Below are 25,420 nucleotides of genomic sequence, written 5' to 3'. Positions count from 1 at the left end.
CAAACATAGGAATAATTCAACTCAAGGGAAGCACTAGCTCAGAGGGAGCAACTCCTAAAGGGAAGTATCTTAAGATTCTCTAAATCCTGCTTACTCGCTCTTGATTGTCATCATCAAAAAGGGGAGATTGTTAGGTTTTAAGGTTAAGTTTCAATGATGACAATATTATCTTCTATTATATTTTCAGGGTAAACAAAAAGGAAAGAATGAAGATAATTAGCAAGATTGCTACTGGATTCAAAATAAAGAAAGAAGAAAGAATTAGTTACTACATTAATAATCATTAAGAGGCAGCTCAACTCAAGGAGTGAATGAAGATTCAGTTACAATCATTAATGGTCAATCAAGAAGAATTTTTTACTCAATCAAGGGAACTCATTCCAGTTTTCGAAGAATACGCTCCTTGAAATCAGCCGGAACATGGAAGGTCACATTCGAGTCTGGGCCAGTCAAAGAGCAAGATTCAAAGAGGCATCTCTTAGGTCAAACCCCTTAATCAAAGATCTTATGCCTCCTGTTTCCAATAAGGATTTAACGGCTCTTTTCTCTGGTATATAAGAGGCTGCTCTCTCAAGAAGAAGATCATGCAACTACAAAAAGTGTATTCCAAATCTGTCTACTTCTTAGTTCAAACACTGTAATTCTGAGTTATCAGTGTCTCAAAAGATAGAGAGATCTAGAGTACAAAAGAAAGTTGTGTCACTTGATTAGAACTCAATTGCTGATTTTATATGTTGATGGTAAACAAAAGGATACTATCAATCGTGTAAATTTATTCAAGATCTTAAGGGAACCCTTGTTACCCAAGGAAACTGAATGTAAGTACCACAACGGTACCGAACCAGTATAAATCATGTGTGTCTTACTATTTGCTCTTTACTGCTTTTACTCCTTCTATCTCGTGGATTAGTCAACTAATATTCATATTAGCCGACTAAATTTTAATTAGGCAACAATTCATCCCTCTCTTGTACTTTCATACTCCTCTTTAATATAATATAAATAGGTATAGTTTGAACAAAAAAAAAAGAAGACAAAACCTTTAAAAAAAGGAGAAAAAGGAAAAAAATAAGGGAAAACATTTCGAGAAGCGTTCAAAAGAGTAATGGGCAACACATTGGAGAGACTTGGTTGCCGATACTATCCTAACTTTTTAGGATTGTTCAAAACCGAACCATAATCGTTAACCAAACTGAACCGATGAATTACTAGCTTATTGGTATTGGGTTATCGGGGTAATAGTTGGTGAACGGCTTGAGATTTTATAATTAACGGCTTAACGGTTTAGAGGCGAACTACTCAATTTTCTTATCGGATAAACTATTAACCCGTTAAGAATTTTTATATTTACCCTTTTACCCCTATGTATATAAAGTACTATTGGATTTGGCTCGTGTCACGGACTACTGTGTATACGTGATCCTTTGTTTAGTAATGCATGTGTACAATCCTTTTTCAAGTGATTGCAAAGAGCTGACTAGTACAGTAGAATTTCAGGTGCAAGATTTGGTCTTTGGATTTGGTTTTTATTCTATTACCAAAGAGTACATGGTGAACAAGATAATATATTATGTCACCATAGTTTCATGATGACTTTTGGCTCTTTCCAAATTGGATTTTAGAAGTTGAAGTATTTATTCTTAGCTATGCAATCAAAATAATTAGAGTACAATTATTATTTTTTGCTTTAGTGAATAAACTGTCGATAATCATTAATCCAATATAAATTAGCCCCATTGTCTTGTTCAATGACCAGCGAAGTACTATTTTTATAATCATAACGGATAAATCAAAACGTTAATTCGATCCGGCCGATAAAGCACCCTTACAAGTGAACCGCTCCTCTCCCTCTCCCCTTTTTGACTGCACCTCTAAACGAAACCAAAAACCCCAGAAGAAAAAATATCCTCAATTCAATGCTTCGAATTTTCTCTGATTTTGTTTCCTTTTTAGATCTATTTCTTACGGCTTTTCCTTTGATACTTACTGCCCGTATATAGTAAATAAACTGCCTTTAGATGTTTTTGTTGGATAAAAGAGAATTGGGAAATTCCTGGTTTTATTATTCCTTTTTGTTTTTGTCTGAAGGATCTTTTTAGGGTTTTTAATATATTTGATATGGCTACTACAGAAGCGTTATCTGTGATTCCTGCTTCTGTTTTGCGTAATCTCTCTGATAAGTTGTACGAGAAGCGCAAAAATGCCGCCCTTGAGGTACTTTGTGGTGTTATTTTTAGAGGGCTTTTGATTGGATCTTGAGTTTAAATTTCCCCTTCTGTTTGTGCAGTTGGAAGGGATAGTGAAGCAATTGGCTGTGGCGGGTGATCACGACAAGGTCACTGCAGTCATCCATTTGTTGACTCAGGAGTATACATATTCCCCTCAAGCTAATCACCGCAAAGTGAGTTTTTCTTTTTCACATTTTAGGTCAAGATTATAATTTGACTTCAATTTTTTTTTTAAAATTCTGTCTTTGGTGTGTAATACTGGTTTAGGGAGGGTTGATAGGATTGGCTGCTGTAACTGTTGGTTTGACTTCAGAAGCAGCGCAGCATCTCGAGGTAAGTGGCATGGCATGTTCATTTTTGAGTTTTGTGCTAATGTAAGGAAGCCTTTGAGCAGTTGGGTTTAGTAATAGGAAGTTGTGTGTTAGTGGTTCCTCTTTCTTCTTGAGATAGCATTAGATAAGTGCACTCTAAAATGAGAAACATCTTGATAGATTTTTAGAATCTCAACTTTTGAGGAGTTAGATTAATATAGGTATTATTTTGTATTTTATTATTGGATGCTGAAATTAGTTTTTCTTTTCTTAAAACTTTTTATGTAAATTGTACACTTCATTTTGAAATAGTGTGTGCTTTACTTATCGCTGTGTCTTTTTTGTGTCTATTTATGCTTTTGAAAACACCGGCAGAGACAGAAGGAAGGAAATTACCTAATGTATTTTGCATCAGTTGGGATTTGAATCGTGGTCTCGTTGGTCCATCTGCTAGGCTGCATCTTTGGGTGCAGAAGAGCTTTTGTTGTGTTTATTAGTGATTTCTATATTCATTGAATGTAAATACTGTTCAGCTTCTTAATCACTATGTAGAACTTGAATGTGGATTTGGCGTTTATATGAATATGTATCTGCATTTTGAGCCCAAACATAATCAAGATTGTGTTGCCCCTTCCTCCCACCCCCCCGGTCAAAAAGGAGTAAGAGATCACATAAATGTTGTAAGAAAAGGAGATGAGGAAAATTATGAAATCTTGACTATGACTTAAAAACTTGATTGTTCAGTCTACCTTTCAGCAGACTAAATCATAAAGGAAAAATGAAAAAGAAAACTTTCAGTTGGACTGCATGCGAGGTTGAAAGCTGACTATTAAAGATTATCTGCACGAGTTTGCTTTGATAAGAAGTTTGTTTAAGCTTTTAGTGAGAAATATTAAGAAGGGCTAATTCTGGGTCCCTATGCGGCTTTGCTAAAGCACAAGACAAATACTACTAGTGGTCAGCATTGTAGTTATGCTGCAGCTTCAACGGTCAACGCTGTAGGTACCAATTTGAAATTTAGCTTCTTTTCCTCTAAGTTGCTCGGACTCGAGTGCAGGTGTTCGACACGAGTGCGGATCTAGAGGTCGGATCCTTCATGATCTGAATTTTAAGATTCGGGGATACGGATCCAAGTGTGGATATGTGTGTGGGATTTGGCTAAAAATAATTCAAATATCTAAAATAGAGTTATTAAAATATGTCTAAATTATGAGAAATTATATGTGAAGAACTTAAAAGGTATTCCGATGAGGAGAAAATATTGATCAAGAGGAGAATCTGAGAAGGAAATAAAAGAAAAAGAACTGGCATATAAATTTTTATATACTAGGTATTCCATTTTCTCCAATTTCACCCTAGCTTTCGTTTTTATTTCAAAAATGGTTATATCTGCCCTGAATTTCTCCGTCGGTTTTGGTCAAAGTCAGTGTTATGGAGAGTGAGAAGCGGGAAAAAGCGAAGAAGCGCACTTTTTTCATGTGAAGCGCAATTTAACACATAAATAAAAAAATTAAATAGGCATAGATAAATGATCAAGAACTCAATAAAAATAACATATTAAGCAATTGCTTCAATTCTTAAATTAAGAAGTTATAATAGATACTAAAACTAGATAGTCCAAGCTTGATCTTTTTTTTCTCTCGCTTGACGCCATTGAATAATAAGATTGAATTTACTACAATCAATAACCTTCCCCCCCCCCCCCCCAAAAAAAAAAAAAAAAGCAAAACAGTTAAAACATGGCATAACAATGAACAACAAAAAAACAGATCAGAAGCATAATGAACAACATAATTTTAAAAAAAAGAAGCAAATTAGAAAACATGGCTGAACATAGAAATAAGACCGGGAAAAAATAGAATAGAAGAAGATAAAAGAGGAGATGAGTCGAACAATGAACAACAAAAATTATAAAAAAAATAGAGCACAAGCATAAATTAGAAAACAGGACAGAACAAGAATAGAGAAATAAGAACTGAAAAAAATAGAAAAGAAGAAGGGAAGAGAAGAAGAGAAAAGATGAGAGGAGTCGAACAATGAACAATGAAGCAGAGAAAATCAGAAGAGGAAGAGAAGAGAAGAAAGAGCTGAAGAAGAAGAAGAGAAACTTACCTAAGAGCAGAAGAGAAGAAGTCGAAGGTCGCAGTCGTTGATGTTTGGAAGAAGTGTGCGTAAGTGTATTTGCAAATTTTAAAAAAAAACCTAGTCAACTGCTGGACCTCGCTTAAGCGAGCTTTTCTCGCTTTTTTTCATCGCCTCGCTTCTTGCTTTTTAGGGGTGAAGCGTGCGCTTATTTACCAGTGTCGTGCTTTAGGGCAAAAAGGCACAGAGCCCTCCCCTCGCGCGCTTTTAATAACACTTGTCAAAGTACTTAAAATCGGTTGACCGGATCCGGTACGGAGCCCACACCCCCACCCCCACTCCCACCAATGCCGTGTCGACACGAGTGCGGCACCAAAAGTGAAGAGTCCGAGCAACTTAGCTTTTCCTGGATCCAGGTCCCTTGACTATAAGTCATTGAAGGGAAACAAAGTGAGCATTTGGGGTATGATTTAGAAGTGAAGTGGTGTGTGGTAACTATCTGTCTATTGGGACAGGTGAGCATATTCCATTATGATTTGCGTTGTTATTGATTTTTTTGAGAATGCTAGCAAATTTTATTCATCAGCACAAAGATTATGCTGGCAACAGTATTTACAGGATACTATCCTTGTGAACTTTACAAGGCTTCCAAAAATTATAGAATAGATTCTGCATCTCGTACACAAAACTCTTTACACCAAAAGTGAAAATTTAAAATACAATTCATTTTAACTACTTGTATGGAGCTACTCCTATCTTCAAAACATATGTTATTTCCTTCCTATGGTCCACCAAATGCAAGTGGATAATCCTTCACCATTTTTTCTGACTGACCATTTTACCAGCATAGTTCGAAGCTTTCAGTAGATCACATGTGCTTCCCGGCATTATCCATTTCAAATTTACCAAGGCCAAAAATAGATTCCATAGTTGGGAAGTGAAAGCACAATGGAGAAAGAGATGGCTATTGTTTTCAGATTCAGCTTTGCAGAGGAAACATCTGGAGGTATTCTCTGAAGAATATCTTGAGTTAGACAAACCCTCCTTGCTACTAGCCATGTAAAGCAGTTAACCTTGTAAGGTATTTTGATCTTCCAAATTTGCTTCCAAGGGCAGTTGATGTTCTGTTGTCCATTATTGGAGAAATAAGTATATGCATCTCTTACTGTGAATACCTTGCTGTCCATACCATTCCATACCATGGTATCCTCATTGTCATTGGGTCTTCTCAGTCCCTCCGTAGTTAGATAGAATCAATCACTATCGCCATTTCCCAATCATTTAATGCTCCCCTGAAAGTGAGATTTCATCCATTTTGGCTCCATACTTCACTGATAGGAAGGTGCAGAGGTCGAACATTAGAGTTGTAGGTTAGAGGGTAGTCGAACGTTTCTCCTCGTTGTACCGGCTAGTCTGATAGTGTTTTGTTTAGGACTGCTAGCGGTTTTTGTTGTGTTTCACACTGCATTTTTGTTGGCCTTTCCATGTATTTGCTGTTTTTTACGATGCTGATACTATTTTTCTGGTTTCTGTTGTTACAGATCTATTGTCTTTGAGCCGAGGGTCTCCCGGAAACAACCTCTCTATCCCCCCGGGGTAGGGATTGGGTCTGTGTACACTCTACCCTCCCCAGATCCCACTAGTGGGATTCTACTGGGTTGTTATTGTTGTTGTACTTCACTGATTGTTGACTTAGGCATAAGTGCTAACTTAAATATTTCAAGGAACCTATATCTTAAAGGTTCATGCCCTATCCATTTATCAGACCAAAATGCTATTTTTCTGCCATTCCCATGGCAAAATTCAGTATTAGCTGTAAAGTCTTCCCATAAAGCTCTGATGGACTTCCAATTGCTCCCCCCATAGGCTGTGTTAATTGGTTTGGTGCACCAATGACCCATTTTCCCATATTTTTGAGTTACCACCTCTTTCCACAGGTTATTTTCTTCCCTGCCATACATCCATAGCCATTTACACATTAAACTCTTGCTATGAATTTATAAGTTCCTTATTCCCATGCCCCCTACTATCTTATTTGAGGTTACTGTTTTCCATCTCACCAAATTATACCCTTTCTTTTATGTGTTTCCATGACATAAGAAATTTCTCTTGATAACATCCAATCTCTTCTCCACCTTGGCAGGAAGTTGAAATAACGACATAACATATGTAGGCAAAGCGTCCAACACACTATTTATCAAAGTGGTTCTGCCACCAAGTGATAAATAATGTGTCTTCCATCTAGCCAATTTCTTATCACATTTGTCTAGTACATTATTCCATATTCAAAGAAATTTTGCTCCTCAAAGAAATTTTGCAATGATTTGGGCTTGCGGTACCTTTAGTGCTATGGTAGATTAGTGAGTTTTTAATCAAAAGCATCCCTCTTGTTTCACTTCAACTTCTTTTTACATCCTTATTATATTTCACTTTAATCGAAAGCATCCTTTAAGTTTACCGAAGTTAACCAAAAACATCCCTCCATTAAAATTTCCGTCTACATTCGACGGATCTTTCGTGGCCTCTCTATTTTCCCCCCTTTTCTCACAAAATCTTTCATCCTCTTCCTCCTTTGACGACAAAAAATGACTTTTGGAAAGCTCGAAATGGGTTTTTTAATCGTTGAACTACCTGATCTTGGGTGAAAGTTTTACCTTTCATTGTAAATTTGCCGTTGGATAAAAAAAATCTCCATCACAAAAAGTAATAGGAAATCTGAAACGGTAAGAAGATAGAAAAATAGCAGATTAAGAAAGAACATTTTACAATGGATTTCGTGAAACGGGAAAAACCCAAAGACGAAAAAAGATGTAACAAAGAAGAGCTTGCCGGAGGTGAAGGCTCTCCCTTCTCTGGGCAAGGAAAGTTGACATAAGAATAAAGGACCCTTCAACTGTGGATGGAGATATTAATGGAGGGATGTTTTAGCTTAGTTGTGGTAAACTTAAAGGATGTTTTTTTTTGGTTAAGTAGAATATTATAAGGATGCAGTGGAAGTTGAGGTGAAACAAGAAGGGTGATTTTGGTTAAAAACTCATAGATTAGTAGCGTATTTTCTATTCATTTCATTTATTCCTGAGCTTTTAATCTATTTTAACTTCTGTTATGTCCATTCTGTAATCAGAGAGCTGTGATTTTGTGCCTTCTGTTGTATAGTAAGCAATTTCTCTGCCAAGAATGGGCAAAAACTCTGATTTTGGGCTTTCTTTGTTGGTAAACTACATGCATCATGAGAAAAAAGTGGATTGAAAAGATTCATATTGGTTATGCTCCTTGGGTTTTATAATTCAAAGTTACTTTTGTCTCTGAAGTATATTTTTTAACATGATTATTAGATTTGTTGTTATGATTTGCTTGTTCTGTAGAGGTTGATAATTGTGCTTCCTTGGTGCTGTTAAACATTTTTGGATTATGCCTAGTATTTAACAGTTTGCTTCTCTATGTGCAATTTACACCTTGTCTGGATGTGATATGCCAGCAAATTGTGCCACCAGTCTTAAATTCCTTCTCGGATCAAGATAGCAGAGTTCGTTATTACGCCTGTGAAGCTCTGTATAATATAGCAAAGGTGAGATAGATAAAGGAAGTTGTACTTTGCAATTTTTTACTTTTTTTTTGGACCTCAACTGTGCTACTTTTGCAGGTTGTAAGAGGAGATTTCATTGTGTTCTTCAACCAGATCTTTGATGCATTATGTAAGCTTTCAGCAGATTCAGATGCTAATGTGCAAAGTGCTGCTCATCTTTTGGATAGACTTGTAAAGGTAAAAGTAAAGATCTTTATATCATTGGATGTTGTACTACTTGCTATTGCATGGCGACAAGACAAAGGATTAGGTGAAGGACAAGAAATAATATGTGTATATACGTGTCTTAGGATACGCGCGTGTATCCCATCTCAATAACTATAATAGTTTAAAAATTATATAAATATTATTAAACAATGTATATCTGACATGCAATTAATAAGTGTCACTTCAAAAGTATTTTTAGATTTTGATATTGAATTAGAAAGTATAATATTATGGATATTGGGATAATAGAGAAAAAATTCTAGCCAGATAAGTTCTCAGTGTCGTATTGCAATTTTTGAGTACTTATGCGAGAATGTCTTATGATAATTGTGGTTATTTTTACCAATTTAACTCTTACTACTACGCTATAATCGATTTTATTTTATTTTTAGATTTTTTTCCATTGCCAATGCTCTTATTATGAAAATAAATTCGTATACCCTAAGAGTTTAGTCAAGTCGAAAACTAATTTTTTTTATATGATGAATTTTAAAAGGAATCTAATTGCATTCTTTTGTTAATTTGTTAATTCAAAAACTTAATATTTGTTCTCAACAGTAAAAGAAATTTTGTTGATTCAAATTTTTAATAATAAAATTATTTTGCGGTAATTATATTTATCTAATAAGAAATCTATTTTCAAATGATAAAAATGTCAATTTGACATTTAATTTTTTGATATTTTGTGTTTGTAGAATCATTCATGCTTTTGATTATTGCCAATCATTTTGTATCTCTTATATTCTTAAATTATTTTACGGTTATTTGTTCTAATTATTGAGTATATTTTTTAAATATTATAGTATAAGATAAAGTATACAAACTAATATTGATCATTAGTCACTATCTGATATATACCTGAAATTTCTTTTTCATGTCTATGATTTCCGTCATTTGGCTTTGTTGCATTTGACTTAATATATTTGTTCATCCTTCCAATGGCATAAGCAACTTTAGTTTGGTCTATATAAAGAACATAATAAAATCATTTATCAAATTAGTAGCAATAAATAATATTTTTAAAAACATAGGTTATGTACCACTAATCATTTTTTATAGTTATTGAGTCGTCATAATGTACTACTCCTTCCCGATGGTTTATGATTTAGTTTGCTGATTTTTGGTTATTGGTAGTTTTTTAACAATTCATATAAGGTAAAACTTTAATTGCTTTTAAAGTCTTAATTATTAGGTCTTTTTACCTAGTTTAAATAAGGAATGATTTAGTAAGAATTTTTTTAATTATTTTTATGTTCCTAAATTTTAGGAAAATAACATAAATTACAACTTTATCCAATATAAAATTTATTTTTAAAGGGTAAAAAAGGTCGCTAAGGGGCATCGTGATTTTAATATATATATACATGGAATTGAGGGTCTTTGTGGATCAAAGATTTACATATATAAATATATATATATATATATATATATATATATATATATATATATATATACATGGAATTGAGGGTCTTTGTGGATCAAAGATGAGGCCTGAATGTTTTTGGTTCTTGAGAATAGTTAAGAGAATATAATTCTATTTGTTACAGGTAGATAAGATTGGGTTCCTTCTTTTCTCTCTTTTGACTTATTCTTAGTTATTTCTCATTCCCATGCATTATTTGACGGACTGGACACTTGGTGACATGGGAGTGCCAGTATTTTCTCTCTGAACTGATCAGTTATTTTAATCAAAAGATGTTCACAAGTTTGATATTTTGACTGATCGTGTATTATTACATTGTTCTGCAACTTTTGTGGGATGCAGGACATTGTCACAGAGAGTGATCAATTCAGGTGAGCTGTTAATACTTCCAATATCTTCAAACTGGAATGAATTTACTATTGTCTGGTTGATGCGTCTTGTATGGAAATAGCATTGAATTGATTATTTAATTTCTTATGCAGCATTGAAGAATTTATTCCATTGTTGAGAGAACGGATGAATGTCCTCAATCCTTATGTTCGCCAATTTCTTGTTGGATGGATCACAGTTTTAGACAGTGTTCCAGATATAGATATGCTCGGTTTTCTTCCTGATTTTCTTGATGGTTAGTGCTTGTATATCAAGTTTAAGAGTCCTGTGCGATTTAATGCTCTGTTTCCTCACATCAATGCGATCTTACTTGAGTTGATCTACTGCAGGATTATTTAATATGCTGAGTGATAATAGCCATGAAATAAGACAACAGGCTGATTCTGCGCTCTCAGAGTTTTTGCAAGAGATCAAGAATTCTCCAGTAAGATTACTGCCACATGTAGATTGTTAAACTGTTAAATGATATATAATGGTTAGATGGCCAACAAAAAGGAATGATACAACTTGCAGTTCTTTATTACCCCCTCTGTTCAATTTATGTGTGTTACTCTCCTTTTTAGTATGTTTTTAAAAGAATGCCTCTTTCTATGTTTAGTAACTCTTTAACTCTAACATTCTACATGGCATATTTAAGACCATAAGATTGAAGGGCATTTTGGTACATTATACATATCTTTAGTTGAAGACACAAGATTTACAAGTTTTCTGCACTTTCTTAAACTTCGTGCCCAGTTAAACTAACAAACATAAGTTGAAACAGAGGGGGTATTATTATAGTGGCCCAGTTATTTAGGGAGATGCAAAAAATGGCTACTCTCAGGTGTAGCTTGTGTTTATCAGTATTGTTTTAGTAGTTGTGTTTTGCTTTTGATTTATACATGGCAGACGTATCTTTTCTATGGTTTTGTGTCTCCATCCTCTACAAGTAAGAAAAATATCTCTTTTTGTTAAATCATAGATATTTTGTTAAAAAGCAAATCTTAGTATGTCTTTTTCTTGGATTACTTTTTAACTTGAAACAGAACTTCTTTTCAAGTCTGTAGATTATGGTCGCATGGCAGAGATACTGGTACAGAGGGCGGGCTCGCAGGATGAATTTACTCGGTTGACTGCTGTAACTTGGGTAAGGACCTTGACATGTATTACTCATCAAACACCATGTTATGGTTAGCTTCATTTTATATTTTATTCCCCTTGGGTTTCGTTGGTATAAAAATAGTTAATAGTTCACTACTTGCTTCGAAGGGGAGCCTTGGAGCAACGGTAAAGTCGTTTCCGTGTGACCTATAAGATCACAGGTTCGAGCTGTGGAAGCTGCCACTAATGCTTGCATTAGTATAGGCCGTCTACATCACACCCCTTGGAGTGCGGTCCTTCCCCGGACCTTGCGAGAATGCGGGATGCCTTGTGCACTGGGATGCCCTTTTTTAGTTCTTTTCTTTCTTCGATCTGTTATATCAATTTCAATAGAGTGCTTTGCTCTACAGATAAATGAGTTTGTGAAACTTGGTGGAGAGCAGCTTGTGCCTTATTACGCTGACATTCTGGGAGCAATTTTGCCCTGTATATCTGATAAAGAAGAGAAAATAAGAGTTGTAAGTACACTGTCTGATAGTTGTAGTACTTTACATTTTTTCCTTCTCATGCCACCTTTTCTTTTTTGATGTTTTTGCTTCTTGTTATTCCTTCTGTGTCTCCCTTTTCACTTTTATCCTATTCTCTGCTTGTTCCAATCAGGTTGCTCGCGAAACGAATGAAGAACTTCGAGGCATCGAAACTGATCCAGCCGAGGGATTTGATGTTGGAGCAATCCTCTCCATTGCTCAGAGGTATGAAACTAAAGAGGAAAATATAGTGTTTGATATTTTGAAATAGTTTTCTCTTGATGTTGCATTCACTGTCAGCAATCAAAGTAATTGTATGACAGTGGCTTTTGTAATATTATTTAGGTTTCTTATAAACTTTGTCTTATCTGCTTATCAGGCAGTTGTCCAGTGAATGGGAGGCAACACGTATTGAAGCATTGCACTGGATGTCAACCCTGTTAAATAGACATCGCTCAGAGGTAACTGAAAACTTAACATCATGTGAACCATTCTTTTTTGTTATTGCATGATGACTATGCTTTTTCATGGTCATGAAGATGGTTATTTAAGTTGAAACATGGCTCAATATCTTTAATTTACACTACATTATCAGCATGGATGGAGTAATGGGTTTCCCTAGAAGCTGGGTAATGGAGCCTGGATTTGTATAAGCACTACTAGTTCATTGTTAGGTGGGAGTGAGTAGTCATAGGAATTATCAAAGACTTCCTACTAGAAAGAGCTGCATTATTGATTCTTGGAACTTACATTTCTTTTTTTTCTTCTTCATAACTTTAACTTAAATTACAGAACAAATTCAATTGGTTTAGCATAGGCCATTCTTTTACATCCAGTGAAAGAAAGGTTCCGCATTTTGCCCGTGCTTGTTCTCTCTTCTCTCTCTTCTAGGAGGATAAGAGTGCTGGAGAGTGGAACACTAGATCCTGCATTGCTGTCAGGTGTATTAAAGTTGCATATGGTAGTCTCCTCATTCAAATAAATGCTCATCATGGATAACTAAGAATTATTTAGATTTTTAAAGGTAAGATTATGTATTTGTCGTTTATAATTTAATTGTTAGAAAAATTATTGCTTCTCTAATCATATTTTTGCCTTACAAGTTAAAAATATCTTTCATGTTTGTTTCAACTTTCAGAAGTAATATGATGTATATTGTTTGTGAACGCTTTGATAATAGCCTTATTTTACAAAGATTTCTTTGTCGGTTGATCAATAATTGCTTCTGTTTGCTTACATTTCTGTGGTTCCTGAATTTTTATCAGCATATGTGTTCATTTTTCTTCTTATTTTTGAAACAGGTCTTAGTTTTTCTTAATGACATCCTTGATTCTCTTCTAAAGGCGCTATCAGATCCCTCTGATGAGGTACTTCATACTGCTTTAGTCTGCTTAAGATTAGTTTGCCTGGATGGTGTCACTTTACCAGGTTCACAGTTATGATCAACGCAAGTTATATTTCACATTACTTTTCTGCTGGACCTGGCCATGGCACCTTTGTTTTTCTTTATGGATGTTCTTGTCGCTTTGTTGGCTTTATTCGTATCTTTGGGCTTGCCCTTGGTTTGCTGCTCTGATATAGTTTATTGTCAAAATTTGGTATTATAAGTAGTTCCTGTCCTTCTCTCTTTTGATATTTATTCTTGACCCTTCTTGATATTATTAGTGTTGATGCATGACAGCTAATTAGTGTTTCTAGATTGTCCCCGACCCCATGTTTTATGAAATTTACACCAGCATCATTTGGTATTGGTACAAAAGCTTGTAAATACTTGTCTTAGTTTTTCTTAATGACATCCTTGATTCTCTTCTAAAGGCGCTATCAGATCCCTCTGATGAGGTACTTCATACTGCTTTAGTCTGCTTAAGATTAGTTTGCCTGGATGGTGTCACTTTACCAGGTTCACAGTTATGATCAACGCAAGTTATATTTCACATTACTTTTCTGCTGGACCTGGCCATGGCACCTTTGTTTTTCTTTACGGATGTTCTTGTCGCTTTGTTGGCTTTATTCGTATCTTTGGGCTTGCCCTTGGTCTGCTGCTCTGATATAGTTTATTGTCAAAACTTGGTATTATAAGTAGTTCCTGCCCTTCTCTCTTTTGATATTTATTCTTGACCTTCTTGATATTATTAGTGTTGATGCATGACAGCTAATTAGTGTTTCTAGATTGTCCCCGACCCCATGTTTTATGAAATTTACACCAGCATCATTTGGTATTGGTACAAAAGCTTGTAAATACTTGCTGTTTTGCACAATAACTAAAAAGCCTCTTGATTGTCTTCCTACACTTTGGCTTTTCTACTATGAATATTTGGCTGTTATTTTTTAGTTTATTGCCATGAATATCTTCTATCTGAACAAGTTGAATTCATTCTTTAGCTGCTTAATCTTCATAGTTAAGCTTAGTGAACTGCATATTTCCATAAATGCCTGTCTCTCATATTTCGTCTGACCCAGATTAACCCTAACTTGTAAAGAAAATAAAAGGTAAAGACAATTGTATTGTAGCTGCTAGTTCTAATCTATGGTCAACCTCCTTTGGTTGGAAGGGTTTTTATTTGAAAGGGGGTGGGGAGGTCAGGGTTGGGCAGATGTTTTTGTTTCGTTTTTCGGTTTAGATTGATATTACTGATTTTTTTTTTCCAGTTATCCAAAAGAAAAGTCCTTAATTATAATAATAATATGCTCTACTGATTCTTCACATCCACTCATTCGAGGTTGCGATTGTATAGGGAGTTTCCTGCTATTGTGCTGAGAGTGTTAGTTCTCTTTTCAGGTAGTGCTTTTGGTGCTCGAGGTGCATGCATGTATAGCTGAAGATCCTCAACACTTCCGCCAGCTTGTTGTGTTCCTGATTCACAACTTTCAGCTTGATCACTCACTTCTAGAAAAGTAATTGTTTTTTCTGTTCGTTTTTGGGGTGTGATGTTGGTGTCTTTTCATTGTTTCTTAAGTGTTTTGAGATCCGTTTCTGTTAGCTTCACACCTTCTAATTTCCTCTCAGACGTGGAGCTTTGATAATTCGTCAACTGTGTTTCCTTCTAGATGCTGAAAGAGTTTACCGTGAACTGTCTACCATACTTGAAGGGGAATCAGATTTTGATTTTGCATCTATCATGGTTCAGGTTTTACTTCTGACAGATGTTTATAAGGAGACTATCTTGATTCTAACAAATGACACGAAATAATTAGTTACAGTCATTATGCTTTGTTAAGTATCACTGCTTGGAGAAACTTATCAAAGAACATATTAGAGAAACTTAGAATTATGCAGCTCTCTTCGGGTCTGTAATGTTTGAAAAAAGGGCTGAGTAGTCTGCTGATTCCTATTTCAGGCCTTAAACTTGATTTTGCTTACTTCGTCGGAGTTGTCTGACCTTCGAGATCTTCTTAAACAATCGCTGGTCAATGCTGATGGGAAGAACTTATTTCTTTCCTTGTATGCATCATGGTGCCATTCGCCAATGGCGATAATTAGCCTCTGCCTATTAGCTCAGGTAGGACAGGACTTTTACTTGTGTCTCTCCAAATCTTTACCCCTTTTCCTATTTTTGAACAGAATCGACCTTGGTCTTGTATCTGTTTGGGATTACATTACAGGCATATCAACATGCAAGTTCTGTTATTCATTCGTTGGTTGAGGAAGACATCAATGTTAAGTTCTTAGTCCAACTGGACAAGTTGATCCACCTTCTGGAGACTCCAACCTTTGCTTACCTTAGGCTGCAGGTATTTTCAGTTTGTCCTTTTATCAAGTTGTTAATACTTGAATTTTTTTTCCTTATGTTTGTTTATGGTTTTGGCAGAAGCAAGTGCGTCTTTTTTTTTTTTTTGGGATCTTGTAAATAACTTTTCACTTTGAGGGTTATTGTTGAAGAGGTAGTCCAAAATCAAAAGCAACTGAGTGTTTTCATCTGTCTTAGTGATATGTGCTTCTTTTATCCCAATTTAGGATGTAGAGACCAACTATTTCAGCCGGAAAAAATAGAGATGCCAATGACGAAAACTGCTTAATGAAGCAAAAACGTAACATTTCTTTCCTTTGCCTTTTAGAATTAAGTTGCATTCTGTTATTTTTCACTCCTAGATGCTTCTGGATGCTTAGTATTATTGCATCAAGAATGTTTTCTTCGCTCCTACAAGCACATGGTTCTACTTTCTAGTATGTTCGGTGGAGCATGCCAAATGACCAAAATGCTTCTGTAGTCTATATTTCAGATGCATCGCAAGTAAATGAGCAGGGGAAAACAACCTGGAGTAAAGCAGATTAAATTACTATCGACTATCTACTTCACTGAACAATCTTATACCAACATATCATACAGCAAAAAGGCTGATAGATTACCAAAAAAATTCCCAATGTTTCACCAATAACACATCTTCTGCAGGCCTTAATTTTTGCTCCAGATTCCAGAAGTGTGTGCAAATGAAGTGGGTGTGGACCTAATTTGAGCTATGCCTTTCTTTTCCATGGTGTCAGTTGAATTAACTCATAGTTTTTGTGTGGTTGGATGTACTGATTGTGCTCAACTTATTGATTGCATTACAACATTTTGGGGAGTTACTTATTGACTGTTTCCTTGCAGCTTCTTGAACCTGGAAGATACATATGGTTGTTAAAAGCCTTATATGGTCTGCTGATGCTGCTACCCCAGGTGTGTTCTGAATTAGTTCTCTAGTGACTGCTTGAAACATTTTGCTTAATATGTTATTTTTATTGAGTTCTTAGTCATTTATCTGTGCCTATTTAATATTTTTTATTTATGTATTAAATTGCGCTTCACATGAAAAACGCGCGCACTTCGCTTTCCGCTTCTCGCTACGGTGAAGCAAAGCCTCCTCGCTTTTTTCCGCTTCTCGCTCTCCAAAACACTGCCTCGAGCAAAACAATGCTTCTCGACAAAGAGATACAAATCATCTCTGCTAATATCTCATAGGTGCTCCTAAAATGTACAAGAACATTAAAGTTTCTTTAATCTGTAACAAGGTATTTTCTACCTTTCAGTAGCTCGTAGGTTTTATTCTCTACAGATGGGTCAAAAAGTTCTACTGTTCTTGTACCGAGGGTCTATCGGAAACAACCTCTCTATCTTCTTAAGGTAGGGGTAAGGTCAGCGTACACACTACCCTCCCCAGACCCCACTTGGGGGATTACACTGGTCTTTTTGTTGTTGTTGTAGATGCGCCAAAAAGTGTGGGGGTCACTTCTCTTCTTTACTCCTATTCCTCCTAAATGGCCAACTTTGCAGCATCCTTTTGAAGGTGTCTGAAGTCGTCACTCAATCAAGCTCCTAAAAGATCCAGGCTGTCTGCATAGCCTGTGTGCGCCACTTGAAAAATAAAGTAATAAGTGGTTCACATCATGCCCTGCCTTTTTATAAATGAAGCATGAGCTGACAAGCTTTTCCTTGGTTTCATCAATGCAAGCGTGGCTTCCCCACTGAGCTAAATCACATTAAAAAGTATACCTTTCTTGGGCTTTGGGAACCCAAACTGAGCGAGAAAAATCATGTCCTCTGAAATCTATGATAGAATGACTACTGTGTAGTCGTGGTTACATATGTGTCTCCCATCTCGATTGTCTTCAAACATGATTGAGAAAGATTGGGATTTTCTCCTTATATAAACAACTCGAGGAGGGGTTGCTCTGATGGTAAGCAACCTCCACTTCCAACCAAGAGGTTGTGAGTTCGAGTCTCCCCAAGAGCAAGGTGGTAAGTTCTTGGAGGGAAGGATGCCGGAGAGTCTATTTGGAAACAGCCTCTCTACCCCAGGGTAGGGGTAAGGTCTGCATACACACTACCCTCCCCAGACCCCACTAAGTGGGATTATACTGGGTTGTTGTTGTTGTTGTTGTATAAACAGCTCGAGGAGGTTCTGGACCTCTTCAACTTCTCAGTTGTGCAGATTCATCTAAACCTATATACTGTGCTAATTTGTTGTATGTTGACAAGAAATCTTGCAAATTGCAGGGAAGTGATTTTCTCCTTAGTGCTGCTTTGTGATACAGTTATTTCTCTCAGAAAAAAATTTGTCTCCATAAATCACCTGGGCTCCATTCTCCATCTTGAAGTTAATATTTTTGATGAACTCCTATAATTTCAATATTTTTTTCCACAGGCTTCCACCACATGGCATGGTGGTCTAAGTAGTCCTATAACCCACTTCCTGAGTCCCATAGTTGTCTGCTGATACACACCTCCCATAATTTTTGAGATGGTTTTTAATATTTTTTTTTTGAGGTAGATGACACCTCCTATAATACCTGATACTTTTTGTCAAGCCTCCAAATTCACTTTCTATGGCATCGCTAAAATCCTCATATCACTCACTCTTCGAACCCAGCTCTCTTTGCTGTTCATAACAATTCGCCGCCTCCACTTTAAACTTCTGACAACAATTGCAATGTTCTCCCTTTCAACCTAAAAAGACAACCTAAAAGTTTTTCCAAATCCTAGAATCTTTTTGCCCACCCTTTGGAAACCTGAACTTTGCCCATTCGCATCTCGTTCTCGTACCCATCATCTGTTTCCAACCCCTCAAAGTTGCCCCTGCTCCCTCTACCTTTTCGAACCACTTGCTCCTCTTATTACTGTCTTCTGCTGGAATTTCATCCCAGAGGTGTGACTTTCTTGCCACGTGGTAGCTGCTACCTGATTGTTGCTTTTTCGCTGCCAATGCACCGACTCTCGCCATTAGGGTTCTTCAGTATTTGGCCTGCTTCTTCCAACTTTTACTCAATTTCCCATCATTTCGTGCCTAACCTTCTTTCTTTTGCAGTAAATAGGGTTTTCCAACCTGCTTCTGGTGCTGAACTTGGATTTTGGATCTATGGCGCCTGGCCTATTTTGTCCTATTGCTTCGCCGCCCTCAAATAAGATTGGTAGTCTTCATTTGTTTCCTTGTGTACTCTGCTGGACTCTTTGACCTTGAAAATCAGTGGCAAGTAGTAGTTTGTCGACTTGTCTCCAGCCACCTCCTGCTGCTTTGTTTGCTCCGTTTTCTATGGCCGCTTTCCCATTAACTTGATTTGGAAGCAAGAAGGCACCACAATATCGGTTGGAAATTGTTGTTGGTTTTTCGATTAAATTCTGCTGTGGGCTCTTTTAATTAGGATTTATGGGCCAGGCCAGATGTAAGTCCTTCACAACCTGAGTTGCTTTTCTGGGCATTGTGGAGCATGGTCAAGCATTGGGCCATTCTTCCTTTGGCTCCATCTTTGTCTGATCTTTCCACGACAGTTTTAAATATGCACCCTCCTTAGTTTTTCATCGTGACCTAACTGTAGAAGGCCAGACATTGCTCAACGACTTTGGGCTCTTTGTCTATCTTTTCAGTGTATTAGGTGTTCTTGTTGCCTCTTCCGTACACTCTCTCAATATATAGCATCAGGTGTCTATCTGACAGTTGGGTTGGATATTGTGTTTCTCGAACTTCTGCTGAGTAACAGATTCAATTTAGTCTCTCGACTCCATTTGAAGCCTCCATCATTCCATTTGTGACCAATTTTTCCATGTGGAGCAGGGCGTATGTTTTGTCATTCGGCTATGTCCCTGCATTACAGGCTCCTATAACCGGCTTACTACCATTTATTGAGAGTTCTGATCGAATCTCCCAAGCAGGCAAGTTTTAGGCATTTTTTCAGGTTCTTTGTTTCACAAGTAGAAACAGAGAACATTAGCTACGGTCTAATTCGTTTTACATGACAGTCATCGTTGAACAACATTACTGTCCAGGCAGTCACCTTTTTATTCAAAACGGAGCTCTTAGCATTTCTTAGGTTCTTTGGTTGATTCACAGAAATGAACAAGTGGATAACTTGATTATTGTTTGAGGTTCTAGAGAGAAGCAAGAACTTTCGTTCCAGAAGTTCCTGCAGCTTCCATAATTCTTGAGAGACATTTATAAAGATTGCATAAAAAATAGTCTCATCTGGCTTTCTCAAAAACGAAAAAAGAAAATTCTCATCTGGTATGTGTGTCTTAAGAGTTTCCTTGTATTAGCTTTTGTTTGCAAGTTTAGTTTCTCGAGTCTAATTTAATACAGTGCCAAAAGTTGAGCATATGGTCGCATGAGTAGTTCAGTGAGCTGTTACTTGTTTATATCGTTAGAATTGGTGTCACAGGGCTTTGATTTTATGATTAAAAGTGATCATAACTGCTTAATTTTTCATGTATAGTCATACTGACAACTCTAACAAAGAGCTAATCTGAATATTCATTTTCCTTTAAAGTGAATATTTGCTTACTGTCACTCTCTTGCTTCTTGTGTATTATCTGCGATGAGAAATTTTACAATTAGTGAGACACATGTATAGTGTGAGATTTTAAGTACATGACAAGTGTCTGATGCAGGCCCAGTATCTCCCTCGTCCCTTTCCTCTCTCTCACCCAGCTCTTCACCCAGAGATTTCTCCTTATTTCCTTCTCTGCTTCCTCCTTCGGCCGGTCTCTTCAATCCCCTGTTGGTAGAATTGGCTCCAAGGAAACCAAATCTCCTTCAAAAGCTATCAGATCTCTTAAGAAGCCAATAGCTACTTGGTGATGTTGTATTAAAGCAAGGGAAAAGGGTTAAAAATATCCCTCTACTATTTTTTGTTGTTTAGATATATCCTCCGTTATGCTATCATAATTGAATATACCCTAACCGTTAAGCAAAGTTTCAAATTTGCCCTCACTTTAACGGACTGGACATGCGGAAGCTATTAAACTGAAGATCCAACCCTTGAATAAAAAGACCCAACCCCATATCCTAACCCATAGCCCATTGGGACCTCTCCCCCTCCCATTAAAACCACTAAACCCATAATCCTTGATCATTTTTTCTCTTTCTCAGTAAATGCACAGACGCCGACTGTTATGGTATGAAGTAAAAAACAAAATTAGATTTCATAACTGATCTACCAAACTGATCATGACAGAGATAATTTAAAAGGTTTCCACTATAGCAACACAACATGATAACAGAATCTTTAATTCCTCTTAAAGCCTGCTACTGACAGAGTTTGCTTAAAAAATTTGAAGAAGAGTTTTTTATAATAATTTTCAAATTCTTTTAAAGACTTTCAAAAAGAAGATTTTAAGATAGTTTGTCGACCTATGCAAAGAGGAAAAAACTTTTCTTTCTTGGTAGTATGCTCAAAACAATCTTGCAAAAATTTTAATTATTAAAAAATCAAAATTTTGTAGCAAACACCACTAAATGAGCCAAAAAATTGTAAAAACAATAATTAGCAAAAGTAGAAATGAAAAATAATAGTATTCAGATCCAGAAATACACAACAGAAGGAATCGAAAAAGATCAGCAGGCCTAGGACCCAAACCGAGAAAAACATTTTCGCTATCATTTTTCTATATATTTTCTATGGATACATAAAACAAGAACCAAACCCATTTCAAGAAACATTGTTAAATTCAAAATTCTTCAAGCACAAGCACATGGATTATCAACCACAACAACATCCTCTTTGCCGGCCCTTAGCAAATACCCAATTACTGCCCGTTGGATTAAATGATTTTAATGGGAGAGGGGAGGTTCGAATGGGCTATGGGTTAGGATATGGGGCTGGGTCTTTTTATTCAAGTGGTGGATCTTCTGTTTAATAGTTTCCACGTGTTCAGTCTGTTAAAATGAGGGCAAATTTGAATGTTTGCCTAACGGTAAGGGTATATTCGGTCCGATAGTATAACGGAGGATATATCTAAACAATAAATAATTGTAGAGGGCTATTTTTGGCCCTTTTCCCTTAAGGCAATATAGTCTGCCAAATCAATGAAGCCTGTTGTTTCAACTTAAACGTCCAAAAAGGAAAAATTTCATCTTCCTTTTTTCTACCAAACTAGAACCAAACTCTTCAAGGTCTCCTATTGGCGACCCATCTTTTCAGTTTCTCCACAACCCCATTTGCCGCTGAGAGTTCTTAACAGCACCACCCTTACTTTTACTCTATACACTATCCATATTTCAATTCCTTCCAACCCTGACATGATTTTATGATTTCTCAAACTTCATTACCCAAATCAAAATAGAGATGAGGTTGTGGGTTAGTAGTGCTCCCATTTCGGACCTTAAACTGGAGGATATGGGGATTGGATGAGGTTGAAGAGAGAGAGAACATGGTGGAGAGGGTATGTGATGTGTCAACGAGTAAGAAAATTAGACGAGTGATGTATTCATCTCTACTTACAATGCACTGGTGGGTGGAGAAGGTAGGACATGAGAATGAAGATTGTGGGACCCACAATGTACACTTGTCAACTGATAAAAACGCTCACACATGACACAACTAATGTCAGTTGTGTGAGGTTTAATGTAAAATTTCTCATCAGTGATGCTTACCTATCTGACATGTGATGTGTGTGCCTGAGTCAAAAGAAATATTGCATGCCAAATTTCCATATCCTCATCTATAATGCAATTATATGTGCTCTTGCTAATCTAAAATATCTTTTAATCAATTGATGCAGCAAAGTGCAGCCTTTAAGGTTCTTCGCACTCGTTTGAAAACTGTGCCTTCATACTCCTTCAAGGAAGAGAGATTTAGGAGAACATCTGGGATTCCTTATTCTCAATTTAACTATGGAGGAGGAGGCTCACAAATCTCTGAGGATGGGGACCTCAATGAAAATTTGCATGACATGCATAGTGGTATAAACTTTGATTTGAAGCTGCAGCAGCTTCAGCAAATTCAGAAGCAACATCATTTGCATTCAAAGTCACAGACTCAATCACGTTTTGTTTCTACTTCGTGGATGAAGGTTTTTCTCTGCTTCCTTTGTCCACTTCTTCACTGATGCTTTTTCTACTGATTTTACGGATAATACTTAACTTGCATATTAAGCTTTACGGGTACTTGTTCAAAGGGGAACTTAATTTCTGACATGACTAATTTTGCTCAAGCTGTCAGAAGGATAGATGATTGACAGATTTTGTATGGGTCAGGGAAGGGGCACAAAACAAGATATATAATTATATGCTCGGACTGCTGCTATTCTGTTTTTCATTCTCTCCTCTTCCCTATTCAGGAGGTACAAATAGCAGAAGAATCAAAACGAGCTGCTTCAGAATTGAATAGGCCCCCTTCAAGATCATCTGGTAGAGGCTTGGGACAGTTGCAACTCTGACTGTTTTCTTCTGCCTCCTAATTGAGTTGATTATATGGTGATCACAGTACCTCATAAGTTGTAAATTATCCTAGTAGTTGTTTTCTCAAAAATTATGAGGGTTGAGATGGAAGAGGAGGGGAGAAATGGGTATTAATTTTTGGGCTTGGATGTTCCCTAGCACTTCTTTTTCCTTTTGAAAGAATATTTAAGGGATGGATTTTGTTTTTGTCCATGTGGTTCTATTATTTTTGTTGAATACCATATGGGCAAAGCATGTAGGTTCGTAGGATATATGAACAGTTCGTTTTATTCATAATTCTTCTGTTATAACATACAACAACAACCCAATAAAATAAAATCCCACTAGTGGGGTTTGGGAAATGTTCAATTTCCCATTGTTATAACATACAATGGTTTAAAAATATATGTTCAATTTATTCAGCATGCTCCTACCGAATTTGTATGCGTAAGTTCCTTTCTTGGGATTGGCTTGCGTATTGGGACATGAAAGAATTTTGAAGCTCTGAGTTTCAGAACGCAATTCTTGTTAGTTTGGTTGTGCGAGACATCTCATTCCCTCGGCATGGGCCAGCCTTTGGATTTGCACAGTACCCGCTTCTACAACGAAACTGCTCCCCCAAAATCGAAGCTGCTTCCTTCCCCCCTTCCCCAACCATTCATTTTCTTCTTGTTCTTCCCATATCGCTTACTGCTCCCCACCCCGCCCCCCCTTTCCTCTTCTTCTTCTTCATCTGAAACTCTCTCCAATGAGCAAGAAATGGTAGCCTAGCTATCTGCTGTGTTAATGGGATCCTGATTTAACTTTATAATTTCTGGATTTTGCATTGTCATATTAACCTATCTATTGCTCCTGTAGTGGAAATAGGAAAAAAATAATATAATATATACATTATCTGACTCAAAATTAGCGAAGAGATCAGTATTTTCCATGTATGCCCATCTTCATATCTGATATTCGCCTTAACTCTATCTAAATAAACTCTAACATCTTCTTTTTTTTGAGCATCCAACAACCATTGGTAGTCCATGGTACATGATTACATTCCCATCTTATTCCTTTGTACTAGTCCTATCAAAGTACACATATGATTCTTTTACTCCTTCAGGATATTTTTACTAAAAAAATATAGCAGATTTATCTCGATTTATCATTTGTCCAGAACTTTGCTCATTATTCCCTAAGATACACATTCATTGCATTCCTAATATTATTTGGACAAAATATGAAAGAATCCTTTGGCAAAAAATAAGTGGATGTCACGACCCAAAATTCACCTAATCGTAATGGACCTAACCCTAGTGCTAGGTAAGCCTGACATAGAATAAGGTTACCCAAGTGAAAGATCAAATAACAACAAGAATGAAAACAATTGAATTTTATACAACTTCCCAAGGTCTGGTAGGACAAGTCATGAGTCACTATGACTTAGATTTACAAAATCGACATTAAGAATAAATACAATATATGTTTGAAGTTTGCATAAATAGAGATGGAATCCTAAACTACCATGAACAAGAGGTAGCTTGAATCCGGAACGCATGTACGTCTTCAATTCAAGGCTCCGTCTTCCACAGGTATACAGCTCCAAGATTTGCACGCAAGGTACATATGTGTAGTATGAGTACAACTAACCTCATGTACTCAGTAAGTATCTTAACTAACCTCCGTAAAGTAGTGACAGAGTTTTAAGTTAAAGATACTCACTTATTATTTTACCCGCGCAGTTGATAAAGGGAAATAGAGAAACAAATAACCACATAATGAACGAAACAAGAATATAAATGACAGAGGGGCACAAAATATCATCATTACTCAGTCTCACAACACTATACAGTAACATAAACCAACAACCAAGAATAACCATAATACATTTTCTCCGTTGCGACGTGCAACTCGACCTAAGGGTATACATAGGCAGAGGCGGACCCCGGATTTGAGCACGACGGGGCACCACTATATACTAATCACTAGTTGTCACGACCTTAAACCCGAACCCGATCGTGATGGCGTCTCTCGTGAAGACAAGGTCAGCCGACACTTCCCATTTTTTCAATTATTAACAATTTAGCATTTAGAAACAGTCTAAACATGAATAGATAATCCAAAGTAGCAGATAATATCATAAATACGCGGAAGAACAACCCAACACAGCCCAAACCAGGGTGTCAATAGTCATAAGCATCTATAAAACCCAATACAAGTTTGAAAGGTCTACAACTAGTAAAAAGTCTGATATGAGATAGAAATGATAAAGAGGGAGAAACACGGGTCTGCGGACGTCAAACAACTACCTCGTGAACTCCGAATATCCGCCGGGAGCTCTCAACTCGCACTGGCAGGATCAGCAACGCCTGAATTTGCACATAGGGGTGCAAGGAGTAACGTGAGTACTCCAACTCAGTGAGTAACAAATGTAAATAAAGACTGAAAGCAAGAAATCACGTAAGGCACAAAAC

General features: G+C 36.6%; 1 protein-coding gene across 2 annotated transcripts; it reads left to right on the top strand.

The window, feature by feature from the left end:
* Positions 1-1,663: 1,663 nt before the first annotated feature.
* Positions 1,664-23,350, top strand: LOC107830866 (protein VAC14 homolog). 2 transcript variants are annotated; one of them, XR_012709781.1, is made up of 21 exons: positions 1,664-2,214; positions 2,288-2,401; positions 2,496-2,561; positions 8,100-8,189; positions 8,265-8,384; positions 10,180-10,208; positions 10,320-10,462; positions 10,557-10,651; positions 11,267-11,353; positions 11,718-11,825; positions 11,968-12,059; positions 12,214-12,295; positions 13,136-13,201; positions 14,614-14,729; positions 14,842-14,962; positions 15,173-15,334; positions 15,438-15,566; positions 15,790-15,863; positions 16,424-16,492; positions 22,304-22,594; positions 22,862-23,350. XR_012709781.1 is itself a non-coding variant. In XM_075254080.1 (20 exons), the coding sequence occupies exons 1-20, from the start codon at positions 2,119-2,121 to the stop codon at positions 22,958-22,960; spliced, it is 2,175 nt and encodes a 724-aa protein (XP_075110181.1). In that variant the 5' UTR covers positions 1,664-2,118; the 3' UTR covers positions 22,961-23,350. The 2 variants fall into 2 exon arrangements, 1 of the variants encoding a protein (XP_075110181.1); XM_075254080.1 differs by lacking the exon at positions 15,790-15,863.
* Positions 23,351-25,420: the final 2,070 nt, after the last annotated feature.

The sequence above is a fragment of the Nicotiana tabacum genome, chromosome 1 (genome assembly GCF_000715075.1).
Source record: "Nicotiana tabacum cultivar K326 chromosome 1, ASM71507v2, whole genome shotgun sequence".
Lineage (NCBI taxonomy): Eukaryota > Viridiplantae > Streptophyta > Magnoliopsida > Solanales > Solanaceae > Nicotiana > Nicotiana tabacum.
This window is presented reverse-complemented; position numbering and strand designations above follow the sequence as displayed.